This window comes from Loxodonta africana, chromosome 7 (genome assembly GCF_030014295.1).
Source record: "Loxodonta africana isolate mLoxAfr1 chromosome 7, mLoxAfr1.hap2, whole genome shotgun sequence".
Lineage (NCBI taxonomy): Eukaryota > Metazoa > Chordata > Mammalia > Proboscidea > Elephantidae > Loxodonta > Loxodonta africana.
This window is the reverse complement of record NC_087348.1, coordinates 123,682,029-123,707,806: the sequence shown is the minus strand read 5'-3', so window position 1 is coordinate 123,707,806 and position 25,778 is coordinate 123,682,029. Positions and strand designations below refer to the sequence as shown.

The window sequence follows — 25,778 nt, the reverse complement described above, 5'->3', positions numbered from 1 at the left end:
TGTTTTGTCTCGAGTGGGTCTAAAATGTTGGCATCTTTTGAAACTATTCTTTAAAGCATCTCTTTAAAAGAAGGTCATAATATTTTTACTTCTAGGACTCTTTAGAGCTCTATTCAAAGTCATTCTGCCAAGTGCTGGACAAAGGGACACACCAACATCCATCACTCAGTCAGTAACCGCATACCTGGAATGAACACTACTGTCGCATTTCCCCTAGACTCCGACATTACCCTTGACATGTGTCACAGCTATCACTGTGTTGAGTGCCCTATGGAAAATCGCAGAAAGCTTGTTCCATTTCCAGAAATGGAGGTTGCTTGAGCCAGGTTCTTTAGGGAAAAAATCCTAGTCCTTTATTCTATATTGGGAAACTCTAGTGGCATAGTGGTTAAGAGCTACTGCTGCTAACCAAAAGGTTCACAGTTTGAATCCACCAGGCACTCCTTGGAAACTCTGTGGGGCAGTCTACTCTGTCCTATAGGGTCGCTATGAGTTGGAAATGACTCAATGGCAACGGGTTTGGTTTTTATGGTTTTTTATTCTATTAGTTCTATGTCTGTAGTCTTACCTCAGAGAAATGAGGGTCCAGTTTCCCCAGCTCCTGGTCGTAACTGATGAGATGTGAAATGAGTTTCTAGGAGAGATGAGCACCCTTAAGGGAGTAACCAGAACTTATCACACTAATCAGGCCTGTGTGTTTCTCTGCAAATATTTCAATGCTCAACATTTAGGGAGTGAAATTCAGGAAATTACAGATCCCCTGATGAAACTAATATCACTGCTCTTGTCACAGGCCAGGCTACTTCTGCTGTAGGGGTTTGAGCTTTCTTCACTGCACAATAAATTGTTCCCATCTTTATAATTTCCTGTCCTCAGAAGTTTCTAGGCACCATGGTAAAGTTGTTTTTCTTTTCTTTTTTTTTCTTTCCTTTTTCCTAACAACCATTCTGTGCCTTCGAAATAAATAGGATATAACAGACATTTTTGGTACTGGTTTTTAAAAAAAGAAGCTTTCAGGAAAGATACATTCTCTTGTCAGTTGTTAGGTTTCATTAAGTCAGTTTCAACACATAGTGACCCTATGTACAACAGAATGAAACACTGCCCAGTGCTGTGCCATTCTCACATTCATTGCTCTGTTTGAGTCCTTTGTTGCAGCGAGAAGTGAATCCATCTTTTTGAGGATTTTTCTCTTTTTTGCTGACCCTCTGCTTTACCAAGTGTGATGTCCTTCTCCAGGGACTGGTCTCTCATGATAACATGTTCAAAGTATGTGAGACGAAGTCTTGCCATCCACTCTTCTAAGGAGCGTTCTAGCTGTACTGCTTCCAAAACAGATATATTCATTCTCCTGGCGGTCTATGGTGCGTTCAATATTCTTTGCCAATGACATAATTCAAAGGCATCAATTCTTCTTTGGTCTTCCTTACTCATTGTCCAACTTTCACATGCATATGAGGCAACTGAAAATATCATGGCCTAGATCAGGCAAACCTTACTCCGCAAGGTGATGTCTTTGCATTTTAACACTTTGAAGAGGTCTTTTGCAGCAAATTTGCTCAATGCAATTTGTCCTTTGATTTCTTGATTGCTGCTCCCATAGATGTTGTTTGTGCATCCAAGTAAAATGAAACCATAACAACCTCAGTATTTTCTCCATTTATAATGATGTTGCTTATTGGTCCATTTGTGGGGATTTTTGCTTTCTTTATGTTCAGATGTAATCCATACTGAAGGCTATATGTAGTCTTTGATCTTCATCAGTAAGTGCTTCAAATACTCTTCACTTTGAGTAAACAGTGTTGTGTCATCTGCATATGGCAGGTCATTAATGTGTCTTCCTCCAATTCTGATGCCAAGTTCTTTTATAGTCCAATTTCTCAAATTATTTGCTCAGCATACAGATTGAATAAGTATAGTGAAAGGATACAACCCTGATGCACATCTTTCCCTATTTCATTATTGATGATTTTCAATTTTTTAAAATCACACAGTATCCCCTTTTTCTGTTTGAATGACTGCCTCTTGTTCTATGTACAGGTTCTATATGAGCATAATTAAGTGCTCTGGAATTCACATTTTTTTGCAATGACATCCATAATTTGTCATGATGCGCACAGTCCAATGCCTTTGCATAGTCAATAAAACACAGGTAAACACCTTTCAAGTATTTTGTGCTTTCAGGCAAGGTCTGTCTGAAGACAGCAATGCTACCCCTCGTTCCACATCCACTTCTGAATCTGGCAGTTCTCTGTCGATGTCCTGCCCCAAGTGTTTTTGCATTATCTTCAGCAAAATTTTCCTTGCATGTGATATTAATGACTTTGTTCAATACTTTTCGCATTTGGTTGGGTCACTTTTCTTTGGAATGGGCACAAATATGGTTTTCTTCCGGTCAGTCACCAGGTAGCTCTTTTCCAGATTTCTTGGCGTAGATGCTTGGCGTATGCTTCCAGTGTCGCATCTGTTTGTTGAAACATTTCAGTTGGTATTCCTTCAGCTCCTGGAGCCTTGGTTTTTGCCGCTTCCTTCAGTGCAGCTTGGATTTCTTCCGTCAATACCATTGGTTCTTGAAATGGTTGAACATTGACCAATTCTTTTCGGTACACTGACTCTGTGTATTTCTTCCTTCTTCTTTTGATGCTTCCTGCACCGTTCAATATTTTATCCATAGCATTCTTCAATATTGCAACTTTAGTCATGAATTTCTCTTCGGTTCTTTTAGCTTGAGAAACGCCAAGCACGCTCTTCTCTTTTGGTTTTCTAACTCCAGGTCATTGCACATTTTATTGTAATAGTTTGCTTGGTTTCTCGAGCCACCCTTTGAAATCTGTTTAGCTCTTTTACTTCATTATTCCTTCCTTTCACTTTAGCTACTCTATGTTCAAGAACAAGTTTCAGAGTCTCTTCTGACATCCATTTTGGTCTTTTCTTTCTTTCCTGTCTTTTTAATGACCTTTTGCTTTCTTTATGTATGATGTTCTTGATGTCATCCTCTAACTGGTCTGGTCTTCAGTGATTAGTGTTCCATCTGTCAAATCTATTCTTGAGACAGTCTCTAAATTCAGGCAGGATATACTCAAGGTCAGAAACCCTGGTGGAATAGTGGTTAAGTGCTACAGCTGCTAACCAAAATGTTGGAAATTCAAATCCACCAGGTGCTCTTTGGAAACTCTACGGGGAAGTTCTACTCTGTCCTATAGGGTCACTATGAGTCGGAATGGACTCAACAGCAACAGGTTTAACAGGGTTTATACTCAAGGTCATACTTTGGCTCTCATGGATTTGTTTTAATTTCTTCAGCTTCAACTTGAACTTGCATATGAGCGATTGACGGTCTGTTCAGCAGTCAGCCCCTGGCCTTGTTCTGGCTTATGATATTTAGCTTCTTCATCAATCTTTCCACAGATGTAATTGATTTGATTCCTTTGTATTCCATCCGGTGAGGTCCAAGTGTATAGTTGCAGTTTCTGTTGTTCGAAAAGGGTATTTGCAATGAAGAAATCATTGGTCTTGCAAAATTTTGTCATACAATCTCGAGCATCATTTCTGTCACAAAGGCCATATTTTCCAATTACTATTCCTTCTTTGTTTCCAACTTTAACATTCCAATCACCAGTAGTTATCAATGCGTCTTGATTGCATGTATGATCAATTTCAGATTTTAGTAGTTAGTAAAAACCTTCAATTTCTTCACTTTGGCCTTAATGTTTGGTGCATAAATTTGAATAATAGTTATAATATCAACTGGACTTTCTATTTATCAACTGGACTTTCTTGTAGGAGTATAAATATTATCCTATTATTGACAGTGTTGTACTTCTTGTACAGGATAGATTTCAAGATAGACCTTGAAATATTCTTTTTAACGATGAATGAGACACCATGGCTCTTCAATCTGTCATTCCCAGCATAGTAGACCATATGATTGTCTGATTCAAAATGGCCAATACCAGTCCATTTCAGTTCACTAATGCCTAGAATATCTATCTTTATGCATTGTTATTGATGACTTCCAATTTTCCTAGATTCATGCTTTGTATAGTCCACATTCTGATTATTAATGGACGTTTGCAGCTGTTTCTTCTCATTTTGAGTAGTGCCACATCAGCAAATGATGGTCCCGAGAGCTTTGTCCATCCACATTATTAAGGTCGACTCTACTTTGATGAGGCAGCTCTTCCCCAGTCAAGAACCTTCCAACCTGAGGGGCTCATCTTCTGGCACTATATCAGACAATGTTCTGCTGCTATTCATAAGGTTTACGCTGGCCACTGTTTTTTAGAAAAAGTAGATTGCCTGGCACTTCTTCCTAGCCTGTCTCAGTCTGGAAACTCTGCTGGAACCTGTCCACTATGGGTGACCCTGCTGATATTTGAAATGTTGGTGGCATAGTTGCTCGCATCACAGCAACACACAATCTACCACAGTATGACAACCTGACAGATGAGTGGTGGTCTTGACAATTTGAGTATACTCTTATTTCAGTGGATCCCTGGTGGTGCAGTGCTTAAGATCTATCGCTGCTAACCTAAAGGTCAGCAGTTTGAATCCACCATCTGCTTCTTGGAAGCCCTATGGGGCAGTCTTAGTACTACAGAGTCACTGTGAGTTGGTTTTCTTCTTCCCTTGATAATGCATAATGAAGGAATAGAATATTTCCTAGAATTATAGGAACTTTTTAAATTAATATATACTGTTTTTCATCATTTGACCTCCTGGTTATGTCCATTTGGTCAACAACCAGAAACATAGGAAGCAGCTGAAAGGAAAGATAGAAGTTAATTTTCTCTGTCCCTCCTCTCATACGCAGTGATTGTGCCAGGATGCTGAACAGCTACCAGCATTATCCAGTTGAACTTTGTGCAGTGATGAGCAGTTTCATAGCTCTACTGTCCAGTATGGTAGCCACTAAACACATTGAGTACTTGAAACGTGAGTAGTCCAAATGAGGACCTGAATATTTTATTTCATTTTGTTATTAATTTAAATGGAAATGGCCACACATGGCTAGTGACTACGATTCTGGACAGCAGGTTTAGACCCATCTTTGTTTCTGGCACATTTGTAGCATCTAGAATCATTCCTGTCTCCAGCAAAAATGAAAAACCAAAGGGCCCAGAACTGATTTTGGAGGAACGTTTCTATTTTAAGAGAATTTTACATGAAAAAAAAAAAAAATTGTGTTCTATAGCCTAAGAGTTTGAAGATAAAAGAAGTAAGAAAATATGAGCTTTGACTTCAGATAAAATAATAATACTTTCCATTTTTACATGTTTTAAGCGGCTGCCATTGAAACAAATCTAGCTAAAACTGCAAACTGAGAGAAAGGAAACAGAAAAACAATAATTTTCAAGGAGATTCTTCTTTTTGGCAAAATTCAGTGAGTTTTTAAGTCATGATTATAATTAACCATAAAAAAGTCAATAATTTTTTTTTTTTTTTTTTTCCGGTTCTTTTTCTGGGAACAGCATTTGTATGGTTTGGAGAGAAACTCCCTGTTTCTTTCCCTTCCTCCCTCTTTGAGTGACACTATGAGTCAACTCTCTTTCAGGCCTATCCCATATTTTCCCATTTAGAGAGAAGGCGGTAGAGTGGGAAAATCACATGACTGGAAGAAAGCAGGTGTGGGTTCTGGTTCTAGCTCCTGCCACCTGGGGAAGCAACCACAGACCCACCACTTAAACCCTCCTCGGGCTTCAAGTTTCCTTATTTAATTCCCATAATAGCCTACAATTTTGAGTTTCAAGGCAGACCTGAAATTACATGATATCCTTAAACTGTTACACCCTATCCTTGCCCACAAAACCTTATCTTAATGAAATTGTATAAAGATTAAAAACAGATTGGTGGGTGCGGCACTAGGTAAATGCAAAAGAATAAAAATATGATTTGGAATTAGTGTGTTTATGGATGGCTTGTAAAATAGTTAATCCACCCATCTTTATAATGGGATAGTAACACCTGTGGTTCTTACCTCATGGGAATACTGGATGAACGACAGGATCTCAAGACTGGAAAGTACAAGACAGATATGGACGGAAATAGTTTAGAGCGTGGTCTGGCTTTCTCATTTCTGACTTTCTTACAGCCTTGATGATACACTTGTCCAGTCAATGGGCTCTTTATTTAAGTACTGTAAAATGTGCACATCCTTTCTCTTTTAGGTCTAGCTGCACATCAGGCCGTCCTGCTGAGGCTTAGCAAACCTGCTTTGGGCATGGTGCTCCTGAGGCAGGGAAACACCGTCTGCATCATTAAGGATAACCAACCAACCAGTTGCTACCAAGTCAATTTCAACTCATGGTGACCCCATGTATGTCAGAGTAGTACTGTGCTCCACAGGGTTTTCAATGGCTGATTTTTTTGGAAGTAGATTGCCAGGCCTTTCTTCCAAGGTGCCTCTAGGTGGACTCAAATCACAACCTTTCAGTTAGCAGCTAGGTGCTTAACCATCTTGGCCACCCAGGACTCTTGCATCATGAATGATACCCAATGCTAATGCTGTGTTCGGAAATTTTTGTTGTTGTTGTGCTTTAAGTGAAAGTTTACAGTTCTAGTTAGTTTCTCATACAAAAATTTATACACACATTGTTATGTAACCCTAGTTGCTCTCCCTATAATATGACAGCACACTCCGCCTTTTCACCCCAGATTTCCTGTGTGCATTCAAACAGCTCTTGTCCCTTTCTGCCACCTTATCCCACCTCCGGACAGGAGCTGCCTGTTTAGTCTCATATGTCTACTTGAGCTAAGAGGCACACTATTCAACAAGGATCATTTTATGTCTTATGGTCTGGTCTAATCTTTGTCTGAGAGTTGGCTTTGGGGATGGTTTTGGTTTTGGGCTAACAGAGAGTGCTGGTGCCATATCTTCCAGGGTCCCTCCAGTCTCAGCCAGACCATTAAGTCTGGTCTTTTTACTAGAATTTGAGGTCTGCACCCCACTTTTCTCCTGCTCCATCAGGAACCTACTGTTGTATTCCTTGTCAGGGCCATCATTGGTGGTAGTTTGGCACCATCCAGTTCTTCTGATCTCAGGCTGATGGAATCTCTGGTTTATATGGCCCTTTTTGTCTCTTGGGCTGATATTTTCTTTGTGTGTTTGGTATTCATTTTCCTTTGCTCCAAGTGGGTTGGAACCAATCGATGCATCTTAGATGGCCACTTGCTATCTTTTAAGATCCCAGATACCACTCACCAAAGTAGGATGCAGAACACTTTCTTTTTTTTTTTTTTTTGACTTTTTTTTTTTTTATAATAACTTTTATTAAGCTTCAAGTGAACGTTTACAAATCCAATCAGTCTGTCACATATAAGTTTACATACATCTCACTCCCTACTCCCACTTACTCTCCCCGTCTTGAGTCAGCCCTTTCAGTCTCTCCTTTCTTGACAATTTTGCCGGCTTCCCTCTCTCTCTATCCTCCCATCCCCCCTCCAGGCAAGAGTTGCCAACACAATCTCAAGTGTCCACCTGATATAATTAGCTCACTCTTCATCAGCATCTCTCTCCCACCCGCTGACCAGTCCCTTTCATTTATGATGAGTTGTCTTCGGGGATGGTTCCTGTCCTGTGTCAACTGAAGGTCTGGGGAGCATGGCCGCCAGGATTCCTCCAGTCTCAGTCAGACCATTAAGTTTGGTCTTGTTATGAGAATTTGGGGTCTGCATCCCACTGATCTCCTGCTCCCTCAGGGGTCCTCTGCTGAGCTCCCTGTCAGGGCAGTCATCGATTGTGGCCGGGCACCAACTAGTTCTTCTGGTCTCAGGATGATGTAGGTCTCTGGTTCATGTGGCCCTTTCTGTCTCTTGGGCTCTTAGTTGTCATGTGGGCTTGGTGTTCTTCATTTTCCTTTGCTCCAGGTGGGTTGAGACCAATTGCTGCATCTTAGATGGCTGCTTGTTAGCATTTAAGACCCCAGACGCCACATTTCAAAGTGGGATGCAGAATGATTTCATAATAGAATTATTTTGCCAATTGACTTAGAAGTCCCCGCAAACCATGTTCCCCAGACCCCCGCGCTTGCTCCGCTGACCTTGGATGCATTCATTTTATCCCGGAAACTTCTTTGCTTTTGATCCAGTCCAATTGAGCTGACTTTCCATGTATTGAGTGTTGTCTTTCCCTTCACCTAAAGCAGTTCTTATCTACTGATTAATCAATAAAAAACCCTCTCCCACCCTCCCTCCCTCCCCCCCTCGTAACCACAAAAGTATGTGTTCTTCTCAGGTTTACTATTTCTCAAGATCTTATAATAGTGGTCTTATACAATATTTGTCCTTTTGCCTCTGACTAATTTCGCTCAGCATAATGCCTTCCAGGTTCCTCCATGTTATGAAATGTTTCAGAGATTCGTCACTGTTCTTTATCGATGCGTAGTATTCCATTGTGTGAATATACCACAATTTATTTACCCATTCATCCGTTGATGGACACCTTGGTTGCTTCCAACTTTTTGCTATTGTAAACAGAGCTGCAATAAACATGGGTGTGCATATATCTGTTTGTATGAAGGCTCTTGTATCTCTAGGGTATATTCCTAGGAGTGGGATTTCTGGGTTGTATGGTAGTTCTATTTCTAACTGTTTAAGATAACGCCAGATAGATTTCCAAAGTGGTTGTACCATTTTACATTCCCACCAGCAGTGTATGAGAGTTCCAATCTCTCCGCAGCCTCTCCAACATTTATTATTTTGTGTTTTTTGGATTAATGCCAGCCTTGCTGGTGTGAGATGGAATCTCATCGTAGTTTTAATTTGCATTTCTCTAATGGCTAATGATCGAGAGCATTTTCTCATGTATCTGTTGGCTGCCTGAATATCTTCTTTAGAGAAATGTGTGTTCATATCCTTTGCCCACTTCTTGATTGGGTTGTTTGTCTTTTTGTGGTTGAGTTTTGACATAATCATGTAGATTTTAGAGATCAGGCGCTGGTCGGAGATGTCATAGCTGAAAATTCTTTCCCAATCTGTAGGTGGTCTTTTTACTCTTTTGGTGAAGTCTTTAAATGAGCATAGGTGTTTGATTTTTAGGAGCTCCCAGTTATCGGGTTTCTCTTCATCATTTTTGGTAATGTTTTGTATTCTGTTTATACCTTGTATTAGGGCTCCTAGGGTTGTCCCAATTTTTTCTTCCATGATCTTTATCGTTTTAGTCTTTATGTTTAGGTCTTTGATCCACTTGGAGTTAGTTTTTGTGCATGGTGTGAGGTATGGGTCCTGTTTCATTTTTTTGCAAATGGATATCCAGTTATGCCAGCACCATTTGTTAAAAAGGCTATCTTTTCCCCAGTTAATTGACACTGGTCCTTTGTCAAATATCAGCTGCTCATACGTGGATGGATCTATGTCTGGGTTCTCAATTCTGTTCCATTGGTCTATGTGTCTGTTGTTGTACCAATACCAGGCTGTTTTGACTACTGTGGCTGTATAATAGTTTCTGAAGTCAGGTAAGGTGAGGCCTCCCACTTTCTTCTTCTTTTTCAGTAGTGCTTTGCTTATCCGAGGCTTCTTTCCGTTCCATATGAAATTGGTGATTTGTTTCTCTATCCCCTTAAAATATGACATTGGAATTTGGATCGGAAGTGCGTTAAATGTATAGATGGCTTTTGGTAGAATAGACATTTTTACTATGTTAAGTCTTCCTATCCATGAGCAAGGTATGTTTTTCCACTTAAGTATGTCCTTTTGAATTTCTTGTAGTAGAGCTTTGTAGTTTTCTTTGTATAGGTCTTTTACATCGTTGGTAAGATTTATTCCTAAGTATCTTATCTTCTTGGGGGCTATTGTGAATGGTATTGATTTGGTTATTTCCTCTTCGGTGTTCTTTTTGTTGATGTAGAGGAATCCAAGTGATTTTTGTATGTTTATTTTATAACCTGAGACTCTACCAAACTCTTCTATTAGTTTCAGTAGTTTTCTGGAGGATTCCTTAGGGTTTTCTGTGTATATAATCATGTCATCTGCAAATAGTGATAACTTTACTTCTTCCTTGCCAATCCGGATACCTTTTATTTCTTTGTCTAGTCTGATTGCCCTGGCTAAGACTTCCAACACGATGTTGAATAAGAGCGGTGATAAAGGGCATCCTTGTCTGGTTCCCGTTCTCAAGGGAAATGCTTTCAGGTTCTCTCCATTTAGAGTGACATTGGCTGTTGGCTTTGCATAGATGCCCTTTATTATGTTGAGGAATTTTCCTTCAATTCCTATTTTGGTAAGAGTTTTTATCATGAATGGGTGTTGGACTTTGTCAAATGCCTTTTCTGCATCAATTGATAAGATCATGTGGTTTTTGTCTTTTGTTTTATTTATGTGGTGGATTACATTAATGGTTTTTCTGATGTTAAACCAGCCTTGCATACCTGGTATAAATCCCACTTGATCAGGGTGAATTATTTTTTTGATGTGTTGTTGGATTCTATTGGCTAGAATTTTGTTGAGGATTTTTGCATCAATGTTCATGAGGGATATAGGTCTATAATTTTCTTTTTTTGTAATGTCTTTACCTGGTTTTGGTATCAGGGAGATGGTGGCTTCATAGAATGAGTTGGGTAGTATTCCGTCATTTTCTATGCTTTGGAATACCTTTAGTAGTAGTGGTGTTAACTCTTCTCTGAAAATTTGGTAGAACTCTGCAGTGAAGCCGTCCGGGCCAGGACTTTTTTTTGTTGGGAGTTTTTTGATTACCGTTTCAATCTCTTTTTTTGTTATGGGTCTATTTAGTTGTTCTACTTCTGAATGTGTTAGTTTAGGTAGGTAGTGTTTTTCCAGGAATTCATCCATTTCTTCTAGGTTTTCAAATTTGTTAGAGTACAATTTTTCATAATAATCTGAAATGATTCTTTTAATTTCATTTGGTTCTGTTGTGATGTGGTCCTTCTCGTTTCTTATTCGGGTTATTTGTTTCCTTTCCTGTATTTCTTTAGTCAGTCTAGCCAATGGTTTATCAATTTTGTTAATTTTTTCAAAGAACCAGCTTTCGGCTTTGTTAATTCTTTCAATTGTTTTTCTGTTCTCTAATTCATTTAGTTCAGCTCTAATTTTTATTATTTGTTTTCTTCTGGTGCCTGATGGATTCTTTTGTTGCTCACTTTCTATTTGTTCAAGTTGTAGGGACAGTTCTCTGATTTTGGCTCTTTCTTCTTTTTGTATGTGTGCATTTATTGATATAAATTGGCCTCTGAGCACTGCTTTTGCTGTGTCCCAGAGGTTTTGATAGGAAGTATTTTCATTCTCGTTGCTTTCTATGAATTTCCTTATTCCCTCCTTGATGTCTTCTATAACCCAGTCTTTTTTCAGGAGGGTATTGTTCATTTTCCAAGTATTTGATTTCTTTTCCCTCGTTTTTCTGTTATTGATCTCTAGTTTTATTGCCTTGTGATCTGAGAAGATGCTTTGTAATATTTCGATGTTTTGGACTCTGCAAAGGTTTGTTTTATGACCTAATATGTGGTCTATTCTAGAGAATGTTCCATGTGCGCTGGAAAAAAAAGTATATTTTGCAGCAGTTGGGTGGAGAGTTCTGTATAAGTCAATGAGGTCAAGTTGGTTGATTGTTGTAATTAGATCTTCCGTGTCTCTGTTGAGCTTCTTACTGGATGTCCTGTCCTTCTCCGAAAGTGGTGTGTTGAAGTCTCCTACTATAATTGTGGAGGTATCTATCTCGCTTTTCAGTTCTGTTAAAGTTTGATTTATGTATCTTGCAGCCCTGTCATTGGGTGCGTAAATATTTAATATGGTTATGTCTTCCTGATCAATTGTCCCTTTTATCATTATATAGTGTCCTTCTTTATCCTTTGTGGTGGATTTAAGTCTAAAGTCTATTTTGTCAGAAATTAATATTGCTACTCCTCTTCTTTTTTGCTTATTGTTTGCTTGATATACTTTTTTCCATCCTTTTAGTTTTAGTTTGTTTGAGTCTCTAAGTCTAAGGTGTGTCTCTTGTAGGCAGCATATAGATGGATCGTGTTTCTTTATCCAGTCTGTGACTCTCTGTCTCTTTATTGGTGCATTTAGTCCATTTACATTCAGGGTAATTATAGATAAATAAGTTTTTAGTGCTGTCATTTTGATGCCTTTTTATGTGTGTTGTTGACAATTTCATTTTTCCACATACTTTTTTGTGCTGAGGCGTTTTTCTTAGTAAATTGTGAGATCCTCATTTTCATAGTGTTTGACTTTATGTTAGTTGAGTCATTACGTTTTTCTTGGTTTTTGTCTTGAGTTATAGAGTTGTTATACCTTTTTGTGGTTACCTCATTATATACCCCTATTTTTCTAAGTAAAAACCTAACTTGTATTGTTCTATATCGCCTTGTATCACTCTCCATATGGCAGTTCAATGCCTCCTGTATTTAGTCCCTCTTTTTGATTATTGTGATCTTTTACCTATTGACTTCCATGATTCCCTGTTATGTGTATTTTTTTTTTTAATTAATCTTAATTTGTTTGTTTTTGTGATTTCCCTATTTGAGTTGATATCAGGACGCAGAACACTTTCTTAATAAACTTTGTTATGCCAATTGACCTAGATGTCCCCTGTGTTCAAAAATTTGATGCCCAGCTAGGTTTCCATTATATGTTTTCTACAGTGGTTAGGCTGAACATGTATTCATTGATCCTCCAAAGTGCTATCAAAATTATTTTAACTATTTAGTTCTTTACAAGTAGAACTGCAGCTAAAGATACCCCATAGTAACCCCAGAGTGCTCACAGAAAACTTTAACTAGAAATAAATATCCATAGATGTCAAGATTGTATTTTCAAAGTTCATGAGAGTTTTATAAATACCCAGTATAACCTCAGGCTTTTCTTATCTTCAAAGTTAGTGTCTCAGCATAACACTTCTGAACTGTTTGTCATTCGTGCCTTTCTTGTTGAGTACTGTGTCTTATGACTTGATTTCAATCCTTCCGTTAAAACCCTCAGCCTTTGCTACAACATTGCCTCAAGGTTGAGTGATTCACTGTGTGGAAAATAATGTTATCCCTTCTCAAAAACATTTTAGCTTGTAGTCATAGATTTCAGATTCATTCACTACCATCCCTTAAAAATCTTAATTGTATGTACATTTTTCATAAAGTCTACAAGCATGAGAAAGTAAGAAGTCAAAATGGAAGCAAAAATGGAAAACTTTTTTTTTTTTTTTTAAGATAAGAAACTGTGTACTTTGCATACTGCCCGCTTGGGTAGAATATTGGCTTGGATAGAATAGTAAATAAACTCTTAATGATTCGGGTTTATACAATGCATTTGTCCTGAAATATGCTTGTGTTCTTGTGTCAGCCATTAGTTTGAGAATTGTTACAAGGCCTTAACAACCTTTTTTTTTTTTTTGATATTCCCAATAAATAAGAGCCTGAGTCAGCAGATTTTCTGCCTGGTATTGTTTTATTAGTGTAATAGCTTTTTGTCAATGATTCATTCCGTGGTTTATTGGCAACAAGGTGAGTTACTGTATTTAAATATTTTTTATGCTGTAGTAATTTGCAAAGCTGAGCATCTTTGATTTTGTGTAGGGGTAGAAAGGCCACCAACTGGCTCAGTCATTCTCTGCATAGTAGAAGTCAACTTTCCATGGCTTCCTATGGTTTTCCAGGTGATAGAGAACAGTCACGATTGCCATTTTCACCCATCAGTGATAAGAAATGGCTGGCTGCCCCTAGCGGATTATTACTGCAGTGTGGGTGTTTGCAGCTGTGAATCATAGCTCCAGAAATAGGAAAGCACTTTGTGATGGTACTTATTAGCAAGCACCCTTCGGCTGCTGTAATTAATTGAATGGCCCTCTCCTTTGAAGGTGACCAGATAACCCATAACCATCCAGTTTGCTTCCTCAGATAAAGGCTTTTGATTTCTCTTTTAACTTGCCATGCTCCAGCAAATCAGCCTTACTTTTTTCCTCCTTTCAATGCTGTGTACCTGAACCTAAGACTGTTACATGGTCTGAAAGCTTTGAACATCAGTGCTGTGATCAGCCAGTGAAGCAGTCCAATTTCCACTTTGTTCAAATAGAGCTTTCCTGTCTTGTCTGGGAAAGTGTCTGCCAATTCATTTTTCTCTTCTTATCAGCAAAACACATATACACTGTGCTCATGTTTCTTAATATAAAACACAGGGAAAATCCCCGAACAATCAGGAGACCAGTTAGAAAAACTGCCTGGATTTTTGCTCTCATCCCAAAGCACACACTTTCGTTTGCCATCAAATGAGAAAGCAAATTGACAGAGTGCTGATTTTACAGGTGCCAGTCGTCACAAATTACTAGGCTTTGATAGAGGTCTTCTTCAAACAGAGAATACTTATCATATGTTCAGCTTCTTAGGAATCGTTGCCCTCCCTTGCACCCCGAAACACCCAAGTCTGACTTATATGGTGATGGTCTGAGACAATAGCAGCTAATTCATATTGGAACAATTCTTGGCAAAGGTGTAGGGGTCTAGACCCCCAATACCTTCCTAGATACTCTGACAAAGATAGCACAGCAGGACTGTTTCATACCCAAAGATGTAACATACTCTTTATCCATTGTTTTGGCTACTTATTTTTTCATGCAGCAGCGACCTCTTCTGTCCTCTATAGATGTCCGGCAGGAAAGAACTGAATCTGTCTCTCTCCTTGTCTGTAAAGAAAGGATTAAGAGCAATGGTGGTTCAGTGGCTGCAGGGAAAGACAAATGCCACTGTAACTCTGCCCTTAGTACTTCAAGTTTTATTTCAAAATTGTGAAGGGTAAAAACTGGCCAGAGTCCGGATCACTTTGTTCTGGCCCACGGTTTATTTCCTTGTTTGTTTTGTTTTGCTGCCTTGTATCTGTTGGATGCTGGGATAGAGAGGATGCAGAGGGAAGGTAAAAAGGAGAGGAGAGGAAACCATTCTCATTCATTCACTTATACATCTGTACCATTGCCCGCCATGTTCACCCAGATGCATTTCTTTAGCATCTTCTCTGTCCCCAGCATGCTGCTGAGCTGTACAAACAGAAGATTTCATGGAAGCGCATGAGCCAGGCCATGTGTAGTCAAATTCTGATTCCACCACCTGCTAGCTTTGTGACCTTCGGCAAGTAACCTAATTTCTCTCTTTATCCATCTGCAAAGGAAGAATTAAGGGCAGTGGTAGAATTCCTGCCTTCTCTGTAGGAGACCTGGGTCCAGTTCCCTGCCAAAACAACTCACCCACAGCTATCACCCGTCTGTCAGTGAGGCTTGCATGTGGCTATGATGCTGAACAGGTTTTAGTGGAGCTTCCAGACTATAATGAACTAGGAAGAAAGGCCTTTCAAAAATCAACCAATGAAAACCCTATGGATCCTAATGGCCTAATCTGCAATGGATCGTGCGGATGGTACAGGACTAGGCAGCATTTCATTCTGTTGTGCATGGGACCACCATGAGTAAGAGAACTACTCATCAGCAGCTAACAACAACAAAGATGAGAAAAATACCTCTCTCGTAGAGTTGCTGTCAGGTCTAATACATGCAAAGCCACTTACTACAGTGCCTGACATCTACTCAACAAACGTTAATGGTTATCTTTGCTATCCTTGCCCTCAGAGTGCTTATAATCCAATTAATAGGTACAGTGCACAGAAGCTTATGTGAAATTGTGCAATACAGACTGTAAATGCAGTAGAAATAGAATTAGCTATAAAACTGACATTTGGACTAGTTTTGCTAATATCAAATATATTTTGAGTCTTTGTGCCACATGCAGTGTCTTAGGGTATTCCTTTTTTCCCCCTTGCTTTTGTACTCTCTTCACAATTCTTCTTTTGAAGTTCTGCCACAAATGGGACTGCACGTTCTACACTAGAACGCTGTGTTTGCAGAGGCCAGGCTACCCTAGATTGACTCAACATTGAGCAAATGCAGTGATTTATTCTCTGCCTCCCTAGAACTCCCATGGAACAGCATGCTTAAATGGTCAAGTAAAGGAGTCCACAGATTATAATGGATGAGTGCTGAGGACTTTAGGGGTATTTTTCCTAGTAGATGTTTTGGTTTGTTTATAGATGTAAACAGGTAATGTAAAAATGAGAAAATTGCTGAGATTCTAACCTAGAGTAAAGAAATGTGGGGATGATATGCAAAGTTATGCAGGAGCTAAAGCAAGATTTTCCTGTGTCTGACTCATCTAGGGCCAAAGTATACCAAGTAAAGCGAATCAGGCTCCACTCCAGCTCACATGTGTCTTTGAGACATAAAAGGAAATGTTGTTATTAGGTGCTATTGAGTCAATTTCAACTCATGGCGACCCGATAGGACAGAGTAGAATTGCCCCATGGGGGTTTTCTTGGCTGTGATCCTTACAGAAGAAGATCACCAGGTCTTTCTCCGAAGGAGTGGCTGGGTGAGTTCAAACCGCCAACTTTTCAGTTAGCAGCTGAGCGCTTAACTGTAATGCTACCAGAGTGCCTTAAAAAAGGAAATTGTAGGCACATTAGAAAGGCATCAGGTCCAAGAGTGTTAGAGGACAAAGTCCTGGTCCCAGGTCAAACTAGCTGAAAGATCCTAGGTACTTAGGTACTTAGCCTCTTTCAGAATCTCAGTTCTCTAATCTGTAAAATGGGTATAATAATACCTTCTCTACTATGTGAGAAGGTTTTTCTGAGAGCAAATAAAATAGTATCTCTGTAAATTCCTTGAACTCTTTTAAGTTCTACAGAACTGTTTGGTGATGCCATGATGGGGTTTACAACCTAAAAGGAAAAAATAAGACAAAAACAAAAAGGTAACAGGTTCCTAAGAACATGAAGAAAAGAAGCAGTTATACCAATTATATGGCATATGTGGAAACAAATGTATAATTTTACCAAGTATTTGTCCATGCAGTGACTAACGTTTGACTCCAGTGATGGTCGCAGCAGGAAAGAACAGTTAGCTTCTGTTTAAACCTATTTATTTTATGAGATTGTATTTAAATGTATTAATTAAAAAATCAAGAATATTCTTAATAATTTAGCAGCTCTGGTGGCACAGTGGTTAAGAGCTTGGCCTCAAACCAAAAGGTCAGCAGTTCAATCCACAAGACGCCCCTTGGAAACTTTATGGGGCAGTTCCACTCTGTTCTATAGAGTCACCATGAGTAGTCAGAATTGACCCAACAGCAGTGGGTATGGTTTTTATTTTTGATATTAATAATTTAAGAAATGCTATATTGATACACAGGTATTAATGTATGTACAAAATTTTTCTGGAGCCTGAATCTGTTTTGAATTGTAAAATCTATTATATCTTAATATGTGGGAGCATAAATATATTTTTGTTTATTCATGGCCACTAATAACTTTCATCAGGGCAAAGCTTTTTACTTCAGCCAAATATTTAGCCATACCAGCATATTATGTCCACAGTTTTATTCATTGTTCTCTCTACAGTGGTAATAATACACTCCCAGAATATGCTCAGTATTGTATTTATCTATAACACACGCTTTGGTCAGAATAGTCTTTGGGACAGCGCCTGGCACAAAGAAGGCCCTTAGAAAACTATCAACAAGTACCTGCTAAGATTCCTGAGGTCATCTTGGGGCAGGTGGCATTACTCTTGTGGACAGCTTCACTTCAAGGAATCAAAGATTGTTTTTAAAAATGCATGCGCGCTACTAGAGAGAGAGCCCATAGATCTGTCAGATTCTCAAAGGGTTAAGAACCAGTTGTCTTAATGGGAATAAGTGATCGGCATCTGGTTGAGCTAAACTGCAAGAGCTTTCTAATGGGAAATATGTTTCTTGTTCTAGGTATTAAAGTTTGAGCCTGGCCCTTTCAAGAGGAGGGGCAGAGCTAAGAACATGGCTCTCGTTGACATCCAACTGGATCACCATGAGCGGTGTGATTGTATCTGCAGCTCAAGACCACCTCGATAAAAGAATCTGCATATAATTACATTAAGGCTGAAAGAACCTTTAGTTTAAGGAGGGTGTGGTAAGATACCCTTTTCCCAACAGCAGCCGAACTTACTAGCCTGCAATGCAATGAATGCAAGTGGTTGCTGAGTTTCAACCTAGCTTTGTTAGTTTCACGTAAAGTAGAAAGGTGTATCATCAACTATCAACTTCTATATTCAAGAATATGGGATTGCATTTACCAGTAGTGTCTGGGGATATATATATATACATATTAATGTCTATGTGTAAATAGATAAATCAAATGGTTTATCCAATATATGTAACTAGGTACACCAAAGCTTGTATATGGTTACTTAGGTCCTTAAAATCCTTTGACAGAATAAGGTATGTGTTAAATACATGAAACATTTCTTGAAAAGTTCCGAAGATAAATTTAATTTGTTTATATTTTAATTTTGAACGGCTAAACCGTTTTGGTTCTTGCTCTCTTAAAGAAAGCACCTCGTGTATTACAAACAAAAGATGAGTTCTTGCGTGTACATCTTAATGGATCATTATAAGAGGAGAAATATGGTTTCTGGAAAAAAGTCAAATACTTAACCATTTTTTCCCTGTGAGATGCACTACACACTTATCTGTGTATACATGTCTCCCAAGCCATGCGATAATAATATAGGTGCTTTAGAAATTAAGCCATTGTCTTCTTTTTATGCATTTTGCTGAGGCATGCTTATTCATTTAATGCATGTTTAAAAAAAGTTGCTTGGAGGGTTTATCACTATAGTCCTACAAGAGGCAATTTATAAGCTGTAACAGAATTTTGAAACTTTTTTCTTTCCCCAAATCCCTCCACAAAAACAAACCCTTTCAAGAGTGGCCTGGAGACGCTACATGAGCCTTCCCAGATAGTGTCGATTGGAAGATTTGGGCAGTTGAAAGTCAAAATAGTGAGCAATGAAGTGTTAATATAACTGGAAATTGGATGAAGTATTTGATAGGGCTTATATTTAATCATGTGTTCAAACTTTCCGAACTGTGCCAATTCCTTTGAGGCGTCTTGCTTTTGTGTTCCTGCCTCTTCATTTATGGCCATGGATTTGCAATGGCGTTTTATGCTTGGCATACCATCACGGATTATTTATACCTTAAAAACTTTAGTGCTAATAAAACAACCAAATTTTAGTGATACAAATCCGTAGTATATTCATTCACCATTCTGAATCCCTATTTCTAACTGAAATGGAATCATATCTGGAGTCGCTGGTTCTTTCTGAATCTGTGGAGCTTGTTCTAGAAGCCACTGTGTAAATTGGACACAACTTCAGCCCTGCTCCACCAGGAGAAAACTGTCTTTGCAGTGGCTGTTGCTGGTATTTAGAGTAATTTTTCCTCCCTGGCTCCCGAATGTCTATTTTAAAGGAGACTGACTCTGGGGGTAGGAAGTGATTCATCAGTCTCCACAGCAAGGTTCTAAAGAGAGCGACACTGACATCAAGATTGCTCCTGGAAGAGAAATATATTTTTCTTCCTGCCTTGAGAGAAAAAAGGACTGTCGCTATCTTCTGTGAGTCTAGGTCTCTACTGACAACAACCAATTTGGGTGAGGGGTATGTGACAGGGACTGTTTAAGTCCTATTTTCAGATGAGTGGCTTAAGTATAGTTGGATTTCTAAGACTCGTGCACTCAGGACCCAGTTCTCTGTTATCCTTAGTAACCCATTTCTTCTCAGCTCTTTGAGACAAAAGGCCAAGACTTACTGAAGAGACACCTCCTAAAATTTCCGTGCAAGTGTGTGGTGTTTTTACCTCAGGGGGTGACTGGTAAAATTAAATACTCTCCAAAATCCCAGAGCAAGTCCGAAACTGAAAAATCAGAAATAGCCTGAGTAGATATTCTAATACTCAGAAACCACTCCTTACCTTCATAGCCACTTGACAAGTTTCCTGGAAAAACATTGGCTTCCTGGACCACAATCAAAACGTGGGTTCCATCACTCTAGCTTGTACAGCTCACATCGTCGCTGTAAATATGAAAAATTAGAGTGTTCTACCCAATTTTCAATAAGCCTTTCAGGCTCAATCACCAGGATGGTTTTCAGTTAAAGTCCTATCATCTGTAATTTTTATTTATTAGCTGAAATGTAAGCAGACATATTCACTCACTTTTCTTATCCTTTCTTGAGTGTTTTATTAAAACTTCTCCCTTGGTTATCTGTTATCTATTGCACTTCCAACATGTAGCCAATAAATCTGTTTCATTGCCATCAAAGGAATAAAAAGCTCGCCATACAAATTACATTTCAAAACAAACCGTAATAAATCCACACTTCTGCATGGCTCGCTCACCTTACATTCAATATGTTCTTATAGGACAGAACACTTTCATACGTGGAATTTGTTATGTTTTTTGTGTGTCATAGCAGTAACATGCATCTTTTTTGTCCCATAGCATTTTCTGTAGCAAATGTAATATGCCTTTTTTATCGTGAAAAATAAATATTGCTTTCGAACAAAACTGCTCCATTATTTAGTACTCAATTGTAGTTTTAAAAGCTGTATAATGTTGCGAACTTACTTTCACAAATACATCCAATTGTTTGACATGACCAGATGGGGTGAATTCTGAGGGCTTCATTTTATAAGGCTGGAAAAGCACAAACTTTCTGCCGAGACTGCAGTCTTCCGCTCCGTCCGTTTCCTGTAGCTATTCAGTGAGAGAGAGCTGGAGTTTTCCCCACAGGCCTTTTAATGAAATGTCTTTTCCTCTGGGAGTCTATGGGTGATACAAATGGTTAGCGTACTTGACTGTTCACCCAAAGGTTGGAGGTTCACATCCATCCAGAAGAAAGGCCTAGAGATCTACTTCTGAAAAATCAGCCATTGAAAACCCTAGAGAGGACAGTTCTACTCTGACACACGTGGGGTCACTGTGAGTTGGAATTGACTTGAAGGCAACTGGTTTTATTCTTCTCTGACATTCCCCATTCGGGAGGCTTCACCTCCTCTCTTCCCCTTGGGGGACTGAGATCAACATCACAGATTCATTCTCTCTCGCCTGCCCACCTTTGCACCTTTTCCCGCCCAGACACACACCCCAGCTAAGTGACTCAGTGTTATCAGTTCAGGGAGACCAGTTTAGAGGCTGCGTTCCCAGAGCATTTAATTTTAATATTTACAAAGAGGGCATAGACTATAAAGAGATCTCTTCTAGCTGCAGGAATTTTTACTGTAGTTCAGTCTTTATTGTTATGCTCCCAGAGACAGAACAGCAGCTGCACAGTTTTGTGTGAAGCTGCCACTTCATTTAGTTTAATGGTTTTAGGTTGTTTGGGGAATGGGACATATGTATTCTGTGGCAACAGTTAATTGTACCATCAGAAATACTGGCTAATGTGTGTCAAAGTGAGGAGAAGGGGTGGGGGAAGGATCAAATACTTCTGTGCATAACAGTTAATTCAGATAACTTGGGGTTTTTATGTAAACATAATAGCCATATATAAAAATAGTATTTAAGGCACATATATTATAAAATTTTATATCCTTTCCTGAAAAGTGAATGTGTCCATTTTTGCCCTAAGAATTACTCAACAGATGTCCAAATTGTTCACATTTTCCTAGGGTCCTCTGGTAGAACATTAAGTTAAAATTCATAAATTAGTATTCATGCCTGTAATTCTAGGAAATACAATTCTGTTTATTGACCGTCCTGATCAAATATGCTGGAAGATAGAATATAATTCAGTGGTTTTATTGACATTCACTCAAATTCTCGTGTTTAAAAAGATCAAGTTAAAGACATGCCTTCAGAACTTCACATAGCATACTGGGATATCTCCTAAACACTATAGTCAAGCCATAAACAATGGATAGCAACAAACCACTTCATTTGGGACTTTATGCTTGCTGTTCAAATTATAATTCTGAATTTGCAAATTAAGTTCTATATTTTTTGAATAAATTTAATTTCTGTAGAGAGCTTTAAAAATCCTTTAGCAAATCACATTGGAAGAGAGTAGAGCTAAGTCTATAATAAAGGTCAATGTACCTAGTACAAGAAGTTATGGGCTAAGAAATCTTCATTTTCTAACAGAACCGTTTGACTTTCTAATTATGGAACAACTGTTAGATACTGGTTGCCAGCTTTAGTGGCCAGGAACCAAATGTTAAAAATACTCTTGGATTCAATTCATATTTCAAATAATACCTGCACATGAGAATTTTCTCTTTCAAAAGTCAAAGTCTCAGGAATATATTCTCTAACCAACCCCTTTTGTTGAGCCCATGTTATAGATTCATTCATGGTATTGCCTTTACTTCCTGTGACCCCCACACTCTTGCTCTTTCTCACCAGCCTGTACCAGCAAGTCTTCAAGTCAGGGAGTCAGGAAGGCATAGAGACAAGAGTCATTTGAGGAAACCAGATGCTGGGCTTCCCAAGTAAGCAGTTTAATAGGGTAAAATGGCCAACTATTTCAAGAAATCACAGCCTCTTGAGAGCTGAGCACATCAAGTGAATATTCTCCAATATTGTCCATTATAGTACAAAGTTCAGAATGAGGTGAATAAGGTGATAGATATTGATTTTTATCAAAGGGGATTTGGCCACCGTTAATACGGGGAAAGCTGACTGAATTGAATTTTTCATCCAACAACAAAATTTATTAAAGCCCACTATATATTGGTCATGCATTGGGGTTCAAAACACAAGTAAGCTCACAACAGGATAAAATTGGAGAAAGATATTCCAAGTGGGTTAAACGGAAAGGACAAAGATCCCCAACAAAGATGCGTTAAGGTGAATGTGGGGCAGTCAAATAATAGAGAAAACAGTGACAGAAAGGGGAGGGTTCTACAGAGGGACAATTGGTAGCAAGTTTGAAAAATTAGGCTGGGGCCTGATTTCACAAAATCTCAAGTGGATGGCTAGCAAAGGATTTAGTGTTTTACACAGAGGAGAGGAAGCCATGGGTGGTTTCTGAGCATAGTGGAGGCTGCAAAGTGTCATGGAGCTGCAGACAGAAAGTCAGAAGGCCTTCGGTATAGTGACAAGTCTGCCACTTCGTTGATAAAATGGAATTAGTAAAATGCTATAGGTCTCTTCCAGCAGATTACACGTTTGGAAAATAGTGGTCTGCAGGAAGGATGGGGGTAGGAATATGAATTGAGAATCCTCCAAGTTCTAAGGGTGAAAGAAAGTAAGAATACATGTGAGAGTTCAGAGAAAGGAAAAGGTTGGTGCCCTCTGTTACTGTGCAAGCTGTAGGGGATACCAACTGTAGGGGATGCTAACTCTAGTGGATGCCATTCCTATGAACTAAGGGTGCAAGAAAGGTTAAGAGAATTCAAAGATCTTAGTAATTGGAGGGACCAGTCTGTGGAGAAGGACATCATGCTTGGTAAAGTAAAAGGTAAGTGAAAGAGAGGAAGACCGCCAATGACATGGATTGACACAGTGGCTACAACGATAGGCTCAAACATAGCAACAATGGTGACGATGGTGTAGGACCGGTCAGTGTTTTGTTTTGTTGTATATAGCGTCACTGTGAGTCGAAACAGACTCCACAGCACCTAACAACATCAGTGACTGGATGGGAAGGGGATGCAGGCAGGATGGGGGTTGTGCTGAAGGAAGGAGTCAATGAGTTGTAGTTTCAAGTGCGGTAGAAAGGAGGCAAGGGAGGCAGAAAGCAGAAGCCAATTTTGAGAGAACAGAGCATGTCTCTCGGAAGAGGAACCAGGGCCTGTAATGTTGACTGGGAGTCATCCTTACGTTGGTGAAGCTGAAACCATGAGAAGGTAAAGAACCCAAAGGACATCCATAACCATAGAGAAAAGGAAAGAAGAGTTCACAGAGTGAACAAAAAATGTGTGCCAAAAACTTAGTAAACACTTAACCAGTTGCAATCGAGCAGATTCTGACTCATGGTGACCCCTTGTGTGCTCCATACTTACTAAGGGCTCATTAAGTGTCCAGCACTACATCAGACACAACAGATTCACATATCAATGAAACAGACTTCCTTCCTCCCATTATCAGTCTAGAGAATGGGGTAGATGTTAAACAAATAATTACTTAAGTGATTACATCTGTGAAAAAACAAAAAGTATAACAGAATAACAAAGGCAGAAATGAGATCAGGACCAGGGAGGGATCCCTTGAGAAAATGACATTGAAGAAGACACAGGAAGTGTGGCATTAAGATGATGGCATTATAAATGGGGAAAAAATGTGGATAGATAAGAGAAATGGTTTGAATGTCAAATTGACGTAGTTGGTGATGGATTGGGTGTTGAGAGTAGGGCCAAGAAAGGTGTCAATGATTCCTCTAAGGCTTTTGGCATAACAAACTGGGCAGACAGAGGTGCCATTTATTGAGATGGAACACATGGGAAGAGGAGGAGACTTGGGGGGATCAAAAATTTAATGTAATTGGCTGACTCTGCTGGTTGGTTCCAGGCAAGTTTCAGACCTGACCATGGGCCTGAGGCTGGATTCCATGAAGGCTTCCCAGGATGTTGGTGGCCTTCGTTCTGGACTGGCTGCAGGGCAAGGCGGAAGTGAATCAAGAGACTATCTAGTGGCTCCTGGGGGAGAATGACCAGCTGATTCACTGTATCAGAGAGTATCAGAACAAGGGCTGGTCAAACGAGTACATCCGCTACAGCATGTGTTACACAGAAATCTCATTTATTTGGCTACCGTTGTAGACGCCAGCCCAACCGGTGCTTCAAAATCACTGGACGAACTTCCCAGGTGGCTCTCATGAGGAGTAATTCAATGTAATCCACCTCCTTGGAAGTGGAGACAGCATTATTACCAATTCAGCTGCTTAAAATGTGAATGAAACCTCTGTGGCTCTTTTAAAAATGTGAAGAAAGCTACTAAAGTAATGTTATTCACAGTGCACATAGGTGTCCTCTTGCCTGAAATGGGAGTATGTTTGGGTAACAAACACATCATGGGCACCTTCAAGTCAACCATTTTAGTTTCAACCTAAAAAGGAAACTGGGATATTGTATAAGACCACTACTATAAGAACTTGAGAAATAGCTTAAACTGAGAAGAAAACATTCTTTTGTGATTATGAGGGGGGCGAGGGAGGGAGGGTGGGAGGGGGCATTCACTAACTAGATAGTAGATAAGAACTACTTTAGGTGAAGGGAAAGACAGCACACAATACAGGGGAGGTCAGCACAATTGAACTAAACCAAAAGCAAAAAAGTTTCCTGAACAAACTGAATGCTTCGAAGGCCAGCGTAGCAGGGGCAGGGGTCTAGGGACCATGATTTCAGGGGACGTCTAAGTCAATTGGCATAATAAAATCTATTAAGAAAACATTCTGCATCCCACTTTGAAGAGTGGCATCTGGGGTCTTAAACACTAGCAAGCAGCCATCTAAGATGCATCAATTGGTCTCAACCCGCCTGGATCAAAGGAGAATGAAGAACACCAAGGACACAAGGCTATTACGAGCCCAAGAGACAAAGGGCCACATGAACCAGAGACTACGTCAGCCTGAGACCAGAAGAACTAGATGGTGCCCAGCTACAACCGATGACTGCCCAAAAAGGGAGTACAACAGAGAACCCCTGAGGCAGTAGGAGAGCAGTGGGATGGAGACCCCAAATTCTCATAAAAAGACCAGACTTAATGGTCTGACTGAGACTAGAAGGACTCTGGTGGTTATGGCCCCCAGACCCTCTGTTGGCCTAGGACAGGAACCATTCCTGAAGCCAACTTCTGACATGGATTGGATTGCACAATGGGTTGGAGAGGGATGCTGGTGAGGAGTGAGCTTCTTGGATCAGGTGGACACTTGAGACCATGTTGGCATCTTCTGCCTGGAGGGGAGAAGAGAGGGTGGAAGGGGTTAGAAACTGGCAAAATGGACACGAAAAGAGAGAGTGGAAGAAGAGAGCAGGCTGTCT

The 25,778-nt window shown here is 39.5% G+C and overlaps 1 protein-coding gene and 1 pseudogene across 1 annotated transcript in view; both read left to right on the top strand.

Annotated features, from left to right (window-relative positions):
- The window catches only part of PDGFD (platelet derived growth factor D), a 276,377-nt gene extending 256,000 nt beyond the window's left edge, over positions 1-20,377 (top strand). The window contains exon 7 of the mRNA XM_003415607.4: positions 17,742-20,377. Coding sequence (XP_003415655.2) covers positions 17,742-17,867 — 126 coding nt within the window. The 3' untranslated portion in view covers positions 17,868-20,377. The remainder of the gene's footprint in view (positions 1-17,741) is intronic.
- Positions 20,378-24,016: 3,639 nt separating this feature from the next.
- Positions 24,017-24,686, top strand: LOC100657266 (SS18-like protein 2; annotated as a pseudogene).
- Positions 24,687-25,778: the final 1,092 nt, after the last annotated feature.